At 37.2% G+C, this 12,236-nt stretch overlaps 1 protein-coding gene across 1 annotated transcript in view; it reads right to left on the reverse strand.

Moving 5' to 3' along the window:
- PGAP1 (post-GPI attachment to proteins inositol deacylase 1) overlaps positions 1-12,236 on the reverse strand; it is a 91,936-nt gene that overhangs the window by 45,957 nt on the left and 33,743 nt on the right. Inside the window, exons 6-8 of the mRNA XM_006159914.2 lie at positions 7,335-7,387; positions 6,433-6,499; positions 574-679 (exon numbers count right to left, since the gene is read on the reverse strand). Of these exons, the coding sequence (XP_006159976.1) occupies positions 574-679; positions 6,433-6,499; positions 7,335-7,387 (226 nt within the window). The remainder of the gene's footprint in view (positions 1-573; positions 680-6,432; positions 6,500-7,334; positions 7,388-12,236) is intronic.

Here is a 12,236-nt window from a genome sequence, read left to right on the forward strand (position 1 = left end):
TTTGGTTAATTACTGGAAGACGGCGGTGCTGGCCAAAAGGAAGGGGGCGGGAATAATTTTCTATTTGTCATGTTATTTTCAGGATAAAATATTCAGCACCAACATCTTACAAATTGCTTTTCTACTTTTTCCCTTCCTAACCAAGAACCTCATTGGCACCATCAAAGGAAAATTATAAAATACAACAGTATAATAATTTTTTTTTTTTTGGAGAGATTTTCACTGTAGGGCGCGTGCGCTCGCCAGACAGACAGAGACATAGAGACAGAAAGCGAGAAATCACCCCCCAGGGGGGATGGTCACGCAGCAATCCCTTCTCCTCCATTCTCCTCTCGGGATCTTGGGCACGCACGCACACGCGCCCGGCGTGAGTTTTAAGCCACCGGGTCCGGGACACGAACTGCGGTCGACTACGTGGGAGTCCAGCGACATAGCCATTACGCTAACTGCTGGTTCCCCAGTATAATAATTTTTGAAGAATCAGTTTCAAAGTCTAATTTTAGCTAATAAAAAAAAGTATCTAAAAATAAAAATTAAAAAACTATTTAAAATCAAAATGTTATTAGCACCAACCTGTTAAGTCAGAAATTATTGCTGGATTTTCCTCAAAATGTTTTGCCGGGTGTCTTATAAAGTGATGATTCAAAACAGACAATTTCTTCTTGGGGTTTTGAGTTATCTAGAGAGAACATTAATACATTCTGTATCATTTTATATCCATTGTGATAGCTGAATTAAGCACTACTTCAAGTAATGATGACAAGGGCCACAATTTATTTACTCTGAGCCAGGGACTATTCTAAGTACTTAGTGTGTATTAACTCATTTAATCATCACGAGAACTGTCAGAGATAATAGCCTTTTTAATCTGCATTTTAAACATGAAGAAACAAAACACAAGAAATTAAGGAAATTACACAAGGTCACCCAGCTATGAAGAGTCTAGGCTGGGACCAGCAGATGATGTAATAGTTATGTCGCTGGATTCCCATGTAGTTGACTGTGGTCCCAGACCTAATGTGCATGCCCAAGATCCAGAGAGGAGAATGGAGGGAGAAGGTATTGGGGTGATTTCTCACTTTCTGTCTCTCTCTGTCTCTTGGGTGAGTGCACATGTCCTACAGCAAAAAATCTCTCTCTAAAAAAAAAGAGTCAAGGCTGGGACTCGAATGTAGGCATTCTGGTCTAAAGTCCATGCTTTTACTTAGTATGCAATCATGCCTCTCAAGGAAGAATTACGAATAAAGCACTATAGGGACCAGCAGATGGCATAATGGTTACATCGCTGGACTCCCATGTAGTCAACCGCCTTTTGAGTCCCAGACCTGGTGGCTTGAAATTCACACTGGGCATGTGTGAATGCATGCCCCAAATCCCGAGAGAACAGAGATGAAGGAACTGTAGCATGGCCATCCTCCCTTAGGGTGATTTTTCACTTTCCATCTTTCTGTCTCTGTCTCTCCAGTGAGCGCATGCACACTACAGCAAAAAATCTTTAAAAAAAAAAAAGAATAAAGCATTATAATGATGTAATATTTTATGTTATAAAGAATCAGAAAAGAACTTAAGAGTCTCTGGTCTAGTGAGAACCCAGGTATACTAAACCTTCTAATCTTGCACCCTGGATTTATTCGAACATTTCTAACTCGCTATTTTGCAGGATAGTATATTCCAATTTCAACAACTCTTACCAGGAGAACATTTTGCCCCATTTAGAACAAATAACTGACTCCCTGCTAGTCTGATATCTTAGATTGGGGGGCAGATCTTCACAAACTGAAAGCCTATTATGCTTCTGTCCAAATATTAGGTCTTTGGGAAAGTCATGCCAGCTTGTTTTTCTATGCTAAAATGGATCATGACTTTCCCGACAACCAATAAAACATTTTTTCCTGTAAATTAAACAACTTCAAACATATCAACTGCTTTTAATGGAATTCTTTGAATCCCTTCTCCACTCTGATTTCCTACTGTGGATAAACTCAAGTTTACTGATATTCCTCTTAAAATACAGCATTAAAATAGAATATAATTCTCTAGATACAGTGTAACTAGAATAAAGAATGGTGGAATTTTTCTATTCACTCATTGTAAACCCTGTACTTCGATCACCCTGGTCTAATACTAAATTAGCTTAGTTTTTAAAGTAGCCACATATGTTTGTAATCAATTGAAAGCCATAAGTCTATCGACTAAACTTTAAACCAGGATTCCACTATTCTAACTCTCTAGGAACCCATTCACTCACAAGTTTTTGGGGATGACTCTTACACTGATAACCCACCCCCCAATAAACACTCTCTAATTCCGAGTCCTGCCTTAGTACCAGGTGTTTGAGATTAATTATGCTTTGAGTTATAGTTTCTCTGTATACATGTTCTGTCTTCCTCTCATACTATCACGCTTCTTACGAGTTAGGAACTATATCTTAACTTTTATTTTTCTATTATTTTGTCCAGTCTATTATATAAAGTGAACTTGTTAAACAGTTTCATACATAGTACTGTATTGTGAGTCTTATGGTATAGTTTAGAACATTTTTTCATGTGTCTCTTAAAATGTCTACAAAATATTTATGCACTCAGAATTATCACTTATTTACATACTAGTACTGGAGTTCCTTTCTCATCTTAGGAGCTAATGGAAAAACATGATTTTATCATTAAATTAGTTATAGAGTTAATTTTTTTAGGAAAACACCTGAGGTACTCCCATTCTTCATTGGTGGGAATAAGGTTTTTCCTAAATCTACCAAATGTAAGTTCAAGTACAAATTAGTCTTGTACTTTTAATTGATATTACTACCATATCTAGTTGTACTCTCAAGTAGACTTAAAAATTTTGCCATAGTTAAGCCTCACAGATAAAATGTCGGTAAGCCATAAAAAGTTAGTGTGCTATGACCAAATCACAGTGCCAATCTCATACAGCTTATTTACTTCAATAATCTATTATTTAAGGGCTGGCTCCTTAGCATAGTGGTTAACAGGAGCCAGATCTCAATACAGCCGACCATGGTTAGAATCCCAGTCCTGGCAGCTTGAAAAACATGCCAGGTGTGTATACCCCAAATCCCAACAGGATTGAAAAATGAAAGAGAAGGGATTGTGGTGTGGCCACTCAATGTTAGGAGCAGGGGGTACTTTCTCCTGCTCTCAGTCTCCAGAGAGCTGGGTGCCCTCTGGCAATTTAAAAATTGTGTGTGTCTATAAAATACAAAATATAGAATCATATAGCTTAACATATTGTAAAACAAAGAAGATTTGGATCTGTAAGACCTAAGTGTCCATGATTCTTTCTAATAGTGGTTATACAGCTTGATGAGTTAAGTTAAAAATATAAACACTTCAGGCCACCCCCACAAGACAATACACTACAGGGGAAAAGGTTGTACGACAAGATGATAAGGAAAGCATTACCTTGAGACCTACTTAGAGGCCATACTGGTCTCTCAAAGAACTGGCGCCTTCAGGGAAAAAAATTCTAAAAATATCTGGGTTGCAATACTTTATCATAATGAAAAAGATAATAATAATAAAAAAAGTCTTTTTCTCCAAAAGCAGCCACAGTTCTTAAAATATAATAGTGAAATAGTAATATATTGCAAGATGACCTGAGGTGAAAGACTGTTTAAGATGACTAAAGGCAATCTGTTTCCAACTCACAGATAATAAATTTATAGGCTAGAATTCCCTGGGGTCAACAGGTGGCATGGTGGCAAAGGCTGCTGGATCCCACAAGGCCAACCATTCGAGTACTGGATCAGGTGGCTTGAAATATATGCCAGGTGCATGTGTGTACATGTCCCAAATCCCAAAAGGAGACAGAAATGGAAAAGGACTGCAGAATAACTATACCCCATGGAGATGTTTTCTTACCCTCTACTTTCAGCAAGCATTCATCCACTCTGGCAAAATTTGTTTTAAAAAAGAAAAAAGGATAGAATTCTCCATTATGCTGAAATCCTTAATGCCTGCTGCAATATATTTGCTAGTAGACAAGAAAGAAATGAAAGAGTAATGTGATGTTCTATAAAGGGTACTGTGATTTCCATGTATTCTGCTAATTAAACAACTTAGAAAAAATCACTAGTTTAAAGAGGTAATACTGTGAAATCTTACTATAGAAGAAGCTCAGCTTGTTGAAGTACATAATTAAGTTCTAGTGAGCTTGAGTTATTTAGCAAATGAATATATTTTGACCTTATCAGAAAGCTAAGGATGCTTTTTTAAAAACATAGTTCAACACTGTCTAAGATAGATTATGATATTCACAACATCTTACTAAGAATAAACACAAAAAAGCTTGTAATAAGTGTCTTCCTTAAGTTAAAAAAAAAACTAGAAGAATATATATTAAAATTTAAATAGTAAAGAAAAAGAACTAGAAGATAGAATGTATGACTTTTTTGTTTTTCATTTTCTAAAACTGTTATTTACTTATTTATTTACTTAGGTTTTTGCTATAGGGTACGTGTACTCGCCAGAAAGACAGAGAGATAGAAAGCAAGAAATCACTCCCCAGGGGGGATGGCCATGCCACAATCTCTTCTCCATTCTCCTCTCAGGATCTTGGGCACACACACACACACATGTGCCCGGAGTGAGTTTAAGCCACCGGGGCCCGGGACTCGAACCGCAGCCAACTGCATGGAAGTCCAGTGACATAGCCATTACCCCAACTGCTGGTCCCTCAAATTATTCTTTTGTTTTATTTCATTTTGTTTTTAAGAGAGATTTCTTGCTATAGAGTGCATGCACTCACCAGAGAGATAGAGAAAGCAAGAAATCAACCCCCAAGGAGGATGGCCACCCTGCAATCCCTTTTCCATTCTCCTCTTGGGATTTTTTTTTTTTTTTTTTTTGGAGAGGTTTTTTTTTGAGTCTTAAGTCACCTGGTCCGGGACTCAAACTGTGATTTGACTACGTAAGAGTCCAGCGATGTAAGCATTATACCATAGTCTTAAGTCACCGGGTCCGGGACTCAAACTGTGATTTGACTATGTAAGAGTCCAGCGATGTAAGCATTATACCATCTGCTGGTCCCTTAAATTATTCTTATTAAGCATGTAACTTAAGATTGAAACCTATAAATATAAAGCAAATGAAATCTCTGCATCACATTCTATACATTATTTTTTCAGAAGATATCTCTTATTATTACTGTTTTATAGTCAATCACTGTGCATCATTAGAATACACTACTGCATTAGTCCAGTCAGATATTATCATACACATTATAATCAATGATAATTTTTCCATTTCTGTGTCCCTTTAATGTTTTGCTTCCTTCTTTTCCCCCTTGATTCCCTCCTTTTCACCCTTCTATAAATTATTAATAGTGGTCAAATACTATAAAAAAAGGTATTTCTGGGGTCAGCAGGTGGTATGATGGTTAAGGCACTGGACTCCCACAGAGTCGACCTCTGCTCTAGTCCTGGAAATGGCAGCTTGAAAATGAGGCTGAGAGGATCAGCAGATGGCGTAATAGTTACATCACTGGACTCCCACATGGTAGACTGTGGTTCGAGTATCGAACCTGATGGCTTAAAACTCATGCTGGGCTCATGTGTGCATGTGCTCAAAATCCTGAGAAAAGAATGGAGGAGAAGGGCAGTGTGGCCATTACCCCTGGGAAGTGATTTCTTGCTTTCTATCTCTCTGTTGAGCACACACGCCCTATAGCAAAAATCTAATGGAAAAAAAAAAAATAAAGAAAGAAAAGAAAATCATGCTGGGAGTGTGTGCACCCAAAATCCTGAGAGGAGAAGGGACTGTGTGGCAAGGCCATCCCTCCTGGCATGTGCTTTCTCACTTTCCCTTTCTGTCTCTCTCCAACAAGTGTATATACTCTATGGTAAAAACCTAATAATAATAATAATAATAACAACAAAAGGTATTTCCATTTTAGAACTAATTAAAATTGACATAAAATACATATAGGGCTTACAGATGGTGTGGTGATTAAAGGCACTGGATTCCCACATGGCCGACCAAGGTTTGAGTCCTGGAACTGGCAGCTTGGCTTCTTGCTTTCCCTTTCTCATTCTCCCTGGTCAAATTTAAAAAATAAAAATAACACAAGGAATTAAATAAATTAATAATTATTTTTTTAAAAAGGTATATGCTTCTGTTTTCTTTTTAAAGAATTATTTTATTTAACTTTATTTTATTTATTTATTTATTTTTTAATCTGACCAGAGAGTGACAGAGTAAGAGAGACAGAGAGAGGAAAAGTGAGAATCAAGCTGCCAGGTCTGAGACTTGAACCGCTGTCAGCCATGCGGGAGTCCAGTGCCCTCAACCACCATGCCACCTACTGGACCCCTATGCTTCTGTTTTCATCAAAGAGAAACAAAGTGATTAAATCCATCACTGCTGTAACAAAAGCTTTCATTTTACTAAAATAATTTTTACTTAAAAAAACACATACTTGTTTAGTATCAGCATCAATCAGATCAAAGAATGCTCGAATTGTAGTCAATTGCAATTGTTTGCACCTAAAGAATAAAGTTAAGTGTTATAAATGAAACCTTCTTAAAACATGTATTGTTGATCTAAGCACACACAATTCTATTGATAGAGTATCTTAAGTTTCCTTTAATGCTATAAATGTAACAAATTATTCTAATTAAGCATATCTTACAGTTGAACCCTAAAAACAAAGCAAATTAAATCTTCTTAGGTATTTGACAGAATTGTCAGGGCCTATCTTCCCTAAATCTCACCTACTACTGCTTTAGACATACTGCCTACCCAGCTTCATGCCTGAACTATGTGGCTCGAGCAGATGGTACTATCTGCAAAGAATAACAGAAGCCAGAAGAAGGTCAAAAGGGACTCATTAAATCAAAATATACAGAGATGAATACTAGGGTCACTTTTTAGTGATTCATATTCGATATCTTATTTTCTAATTTATATTACGGAAATATCTTATTCCTAGATGGTTTTCTCTGTGCTACTTCCTAGAATAGTAACTGTTTCATAAAACAAATCAATAAGGATAGTTATTGGCTGGGAGCTCAGAAGACTTACCACAGGTACATCTGATTCTGCCCAAGTATGACAAACTCTACAGTTTTAGTATTTGATGTTAACTTCATCTAAAAATGATGCTACCAATTCTACAGGACATGATTTCAGATTTGTCAAGAGAACTATGGTCAAACTGAGACAAGAACCAAGGTTGGAATTCTACGCCCTTAACTTAATCATTCTCCTATAGCCTTATTTATTAATGGATAAAGTTCTAAAGACACTAACAAGTCAATTAATGTGATGATGAGAAAAGAGGACCATCACAAATTACCAAAATAAGTTACGGTAACTTACCACACAATAGAGAGGTGGTCTGTTGAGACCCAGGTCTTAGGCACTGCTGAACTCTAAAAGGAAAAACAAAACAAAACAAAAATGCACAAACGTAAGAAAAGTGCATTTGTCATTTTGCAAAAGGTTTGGAATTCATATATGCTAATATTTATACTATATTATGATAAACAAACATTTTTAAAACAATATTGTTATTAAAGGTAATTTAAATATACTGTATTACTCTCTCAGAATGGCATTACTGGTTAGTCAAGTTTAATTATCCTTTAAAAATTACTAAAAAAATCCACCGACCATTGATGTTTAATTTCTAACTTTTTTCTTTTAAACATTAAAATTTGCCTTGAACTTTTTTTTAATAATCTTTTTTAAAAATTATTTTATTCAGCTTTATTTATTTATTTATTTATTTTAATTTTACCAGAGAGGGACAGAGTGAGAAATAGAGAAAGGGAGAGTGAGAAAGCAAGCCACCATGTCCAGGATTTGAACTGTGGTTGGCCATATGGGAGTCCAGCGCCCTTAACCACCATGCCACCTGCCGGCCCCTAATTTCCAACTTTTTAATTACTCTAATGAAAGGCTGAGTTTTACATTTTTTTAATAAATCATAGTTTATATATGTTACAACAGCCATTTCAGTAATTTTATTAGTTGGGAAAATCATGATGTATTTTTCTGTTTTTCTATGCAAAAATGTGTCAGGACTTTCCCAATGACCCATTGGTACTGACTAAACTACCACTTGACAGATGTTACTTCTCTCTCTCTTTTTTTTTTTTTGAGAGGTTTTTGTTATAGAATGTGTATGCTCGCCAGAAAGAGAGAGACAGGCAGAAAGTGAGAAATCACCCCCCAGGAAGGATGGCCATGCTGCAATCCCTTCTCCTCCATTCTCTTCTCGGGATCTTAGGCACACATGTACATGTGTCCAGCGTGTTTAAGCCACCAGGTGCAGGACTTGAACTGTGGTTGACTATCTGGGAGTCCAACAACATAGCCATTACGCCAACTGCTGGTCCCAAAAGATGTTACTTCTTAATCAAGAGTGCCTGAGAAATACTTGGGCCCAGGGAGATTTTTCCAAAATAAATAAATATTCTTGACACAACTGTAAAACTGCCACTATGATGGAGTCAAGGCTTCTGCATTTTGAAATAAAATCCTTAGATTAAGATATATACTATCAGGGTGAGCAGGTGGTGTGACGGTTAAGGTGTTGGACTCCCACATAACCAACTGCGGTTTGAGTCCTGAACGTGGCACCTTGCTTTCTTATTTTCCCTCACTCTCTCCCTCTGTCTCTGGTGAATTAAAAAAAAAAAAATTAGTGATAATGATAAATAAAATTAAATAAGTAATTAAAAAAAAAAGATGTATACTACTGGTTAGAGACATGAGGGCAAAAGGTTTCCAAAAATACAATTCCATGCTGAAAGGTCCTAATAATGGCTCTGTTCCCGTCACAACCTAGAGACTCCTTTCATATAAGGCAACGATCTCTCTATGACTAACATCTTACATACAAAAGGAGCTCGTTATGTAAATCTGATTTTATTTTTCACAGTATCTTGCTCTGCACCAAAGATATAGTGAACTGCCATCATGAGAACTGTCAAAACAAAATGAAAATAAGAGAGTAACGGTATAGATGCAAGAAAATTTAAAGAGGCTCAAAATGCCTCTTTTTTAAAAAAGAATTATTTTATACAACTTTATTTACTTATTTATTTATGTTTTAATTTGGCCAGAGAGGGACAGAGTGAGAGGGAGAGAGAGAAAGTGAAAAAACAAGCCGCCAGGTCCAGGACTTGAACCACATTCGGCTATATGGGAGTTCAGTGGACTTAACCACCACGCCAGTCACCAGCCACCAGCCCCACAAAATGACTCTTCAATAAATGAACAACAACAAAAATAGGTATGGATAACTTCTAAGGAGTCACCATCAACCTTGTACTCTGTAAATAATAATGTGTCTTCAGGTTCCAGGTTCTAAAGTAGGAGGAATCCATAGCTTGCCGAACTGACAAATGCCTGCTATATCTAGGAATTACTGCTCACAGCAGACTAAAAAACTGGATAACCAGAGTTCACTATGGTTCTTAGATATCAGATGCTTGGTAGAGTAAGAACTCCCAGGAGACAGCATTACCATTACCATGAATATATTCTCAAACAGGCTCACTCTCACACTGTTTAATTAACACATGTGTGCTCAAATTGAAAGGGGAAATGTAACACAAAGAAAAAATGTGGTTGCTCATGGTCATTGTGATGGAACTGCTAAACTGTCCACCAAAATCCATTCTTCCTTTCTTATATACTTCGCTAAACTGTATCTCAGCCTCTCTTGCTTTAACATGTGACTGAGTTTCCTTTACAGAATATAATCAGGAGTAATGTCTGCCATTTTTAGGCATAATGCTGCCCACCATGCCCTTTTATCCTTCCTGTGAGTTGAAACAGTGATGACTAGGGCAATTTGGGAATTAAAGCACTCGATGGGAATACTTGCTGTCAGTCTAGGTCTCTGAATAGCCTACCTTATTAATGCAATTACGAACTCTAAATGATGTTTTTCTAGTCTCAAATGATGTAAATGTCATTTAACTGATTTCTTGAGATAAATCATTCAAAAATTGTTAACTTCTTAATAAATATGTTTTAAAAGAATTCTTTATTTAATTTTATTTATTATTATTTTTAAATGTTGCTATAGGGTACATATGCTCACGAGAGAGGAGGGGAGAAAAAGAAAGTGAGAAAGCAAGCCACCAAGTCCTGGACTTGATCCATGGTCAACATGTGGGAGTCCAGCACCCCAACCACCATTACACCTGCTGGACCCAATAAATACTTCTAAAAAGTGAACATACACGTAGGTATATGAAAGACAGTAGACTATCTGGAGACTAAAAATGTAAAACTCAAGTTCTACAATAGCCAGTTTTGAGAAAATTCCTTAAGTAAAATACTTTCAATACATACAGAAATCAGAGATAAATGCAGCCCTGAGAGCAACAACACATTATCAAATTGTTAAGAAAATACAGAAATACACACACACACACACACACACACACACACACACACTATTAAAAAGACCAAAGTTCTTTAAAATAGAAGCTTTAGAGGGCTAACAGGTGGCATGGTAGTTAAGGCACTGGAATCTCACATGGTTGATCACAGTTCGAGTCCCTGACCTGGTGACTTGAAAAGTCATGCTGGGTGTGTATGTGCATGCAAACGTGCCTCAAATCCCAGAATGGAGGAGAAGGGATTGTGTGTGGCTATGCCCCATGGAAAATGATTTTTCACTTTTCCTCTGAATGCCTCTCTCTGGCAAGTGTATTTGCCCTACGGCAAAAACCTTTTAAAAAAAAAAAAGAAGGAAAAAAAGGAAGAAGCTGCTTCAGGATGTAGTATCAATACAGTATTGCCCCAGATCAAGTTATATTCAATTTTATATGACAAAGTCACTTGTGCATATTACAGAAACTTACAAAAAACTAAACATATTACATTTAGTTTTTTGAAGACTGCCAGCAAATGTGTGCCCCAAATATTTAACACCAAATAACAAGATTCATATCACCAACAGGGTTTGAGGAATTTACTAATTTAATTCCAAAGCTATTCTGGCTACATCCTAATCTTCCCAGTTATAAGAAATGTAGGGGGCCAGTTGCTGATGATTAAGGTGTCTGGATCCCACATGATGAACTGGGAGGTTCAAGTCCCAGACCCAGAAGCTTGAAAAAAAACTACCCTGGGTGTATGTGTAAGTGTTTGAGTGCCCAAAATCTCCAAAGGAGATATGGAGCAGAGACTGTGGTGTGCCTATCCCCCATCGGGATGCTTTCACACTCTATTCTTGCTCTTTCCTCAGAGAGCATATGTGCAAAAAAAAAAAAGAAAAAAAGAAAAAAAAAAAAAAATTGCTTCCTTGCTTTCGTGATAGAATAGCTTAACAATTGTTGCTCAAGGCCGGCAGGTGGGGTGGTGGTCAAAGTTACTAGATTCCCACATGAATGACCACAGTTCATGTCCTGGACCTGGCGGCTTGCTTCCTTGCTTTCCCTTTCTTTCTTTCTGCTCAAATTAAAAAATTAATAATAACAGGGACCAGCAGTTGGTATAATGGCTATGCCGTTGGACTTCCATGTAGTCAACTGCAGTTTGAGTCCCAGCCCTGGTTGCTTAAACTCACACCGTGCCCAAGATCCTGAGAGGAGAATGGAGGAGAAGGGATTGTGGCATGGCCATCCCCCATGGGGGGGTGATTTCTGGATTTCTGCCTCTCTGTCTCTGTCTTTTTGGTAAGCACACATGTTCTACAGCAAAAACCTCTCCAAAAATAAATAAATAAAATAATAATAACAAATAGAATTTAATAATAATTTTTGCTCTCCATATGGCAAATGTTCAGCAAATACTTATTTACTGAGTGATCAGTGATCTAAGATGAGACAACAGTAGACAAGATGAACAAAGGAGTATCTGTGAAACAGTTACTTTCAAGCACTCTCTCCTAAAAAGCATAAGAACAGGCAGACCACAATCTGTGGATTTCTCTTTATAAAATAAATTCAGTCAAATTTGGAGGTAATGTATATATTGAGCTAAAGATTAGGATCTTAACTAAAGATTTCAAGATTATATATACAAGAAAAAAGTCCACAAATGAAACTTGATCTCGGGACCAGCAGGTGGCATAATGGTTACATTGTTGGTTACCACGTAGTTGACCATGGTTCAAGTCCCAGACTCGGTGGCTTAAACTCACACCAGGCATGTGGTGTGTGTGCCCAAGATCCTGAGAGGAGAATGGAGGAGAAGGGATTGTGATGTGGCCATCCCCCCAGGGGGTGATTTTTCGCTTTCTGTCTCTCTCTCTCT

Source organism: Tupaia chinensis, unplaced genomic scaffold (genome assembly GCF_000334495.1).
Source record: "Tupaia chinensis unplaced genomic scaffold, TupChi_1.0 Scaffold000661_1, whole genome shotgun sequence".
Classification (NCBI taxonomy): Eukaryota; Metazoa; Chordata; class Mammalia; order Scandentia; family Tupaiidae; genus Tupaia; species Tupaia belangeri.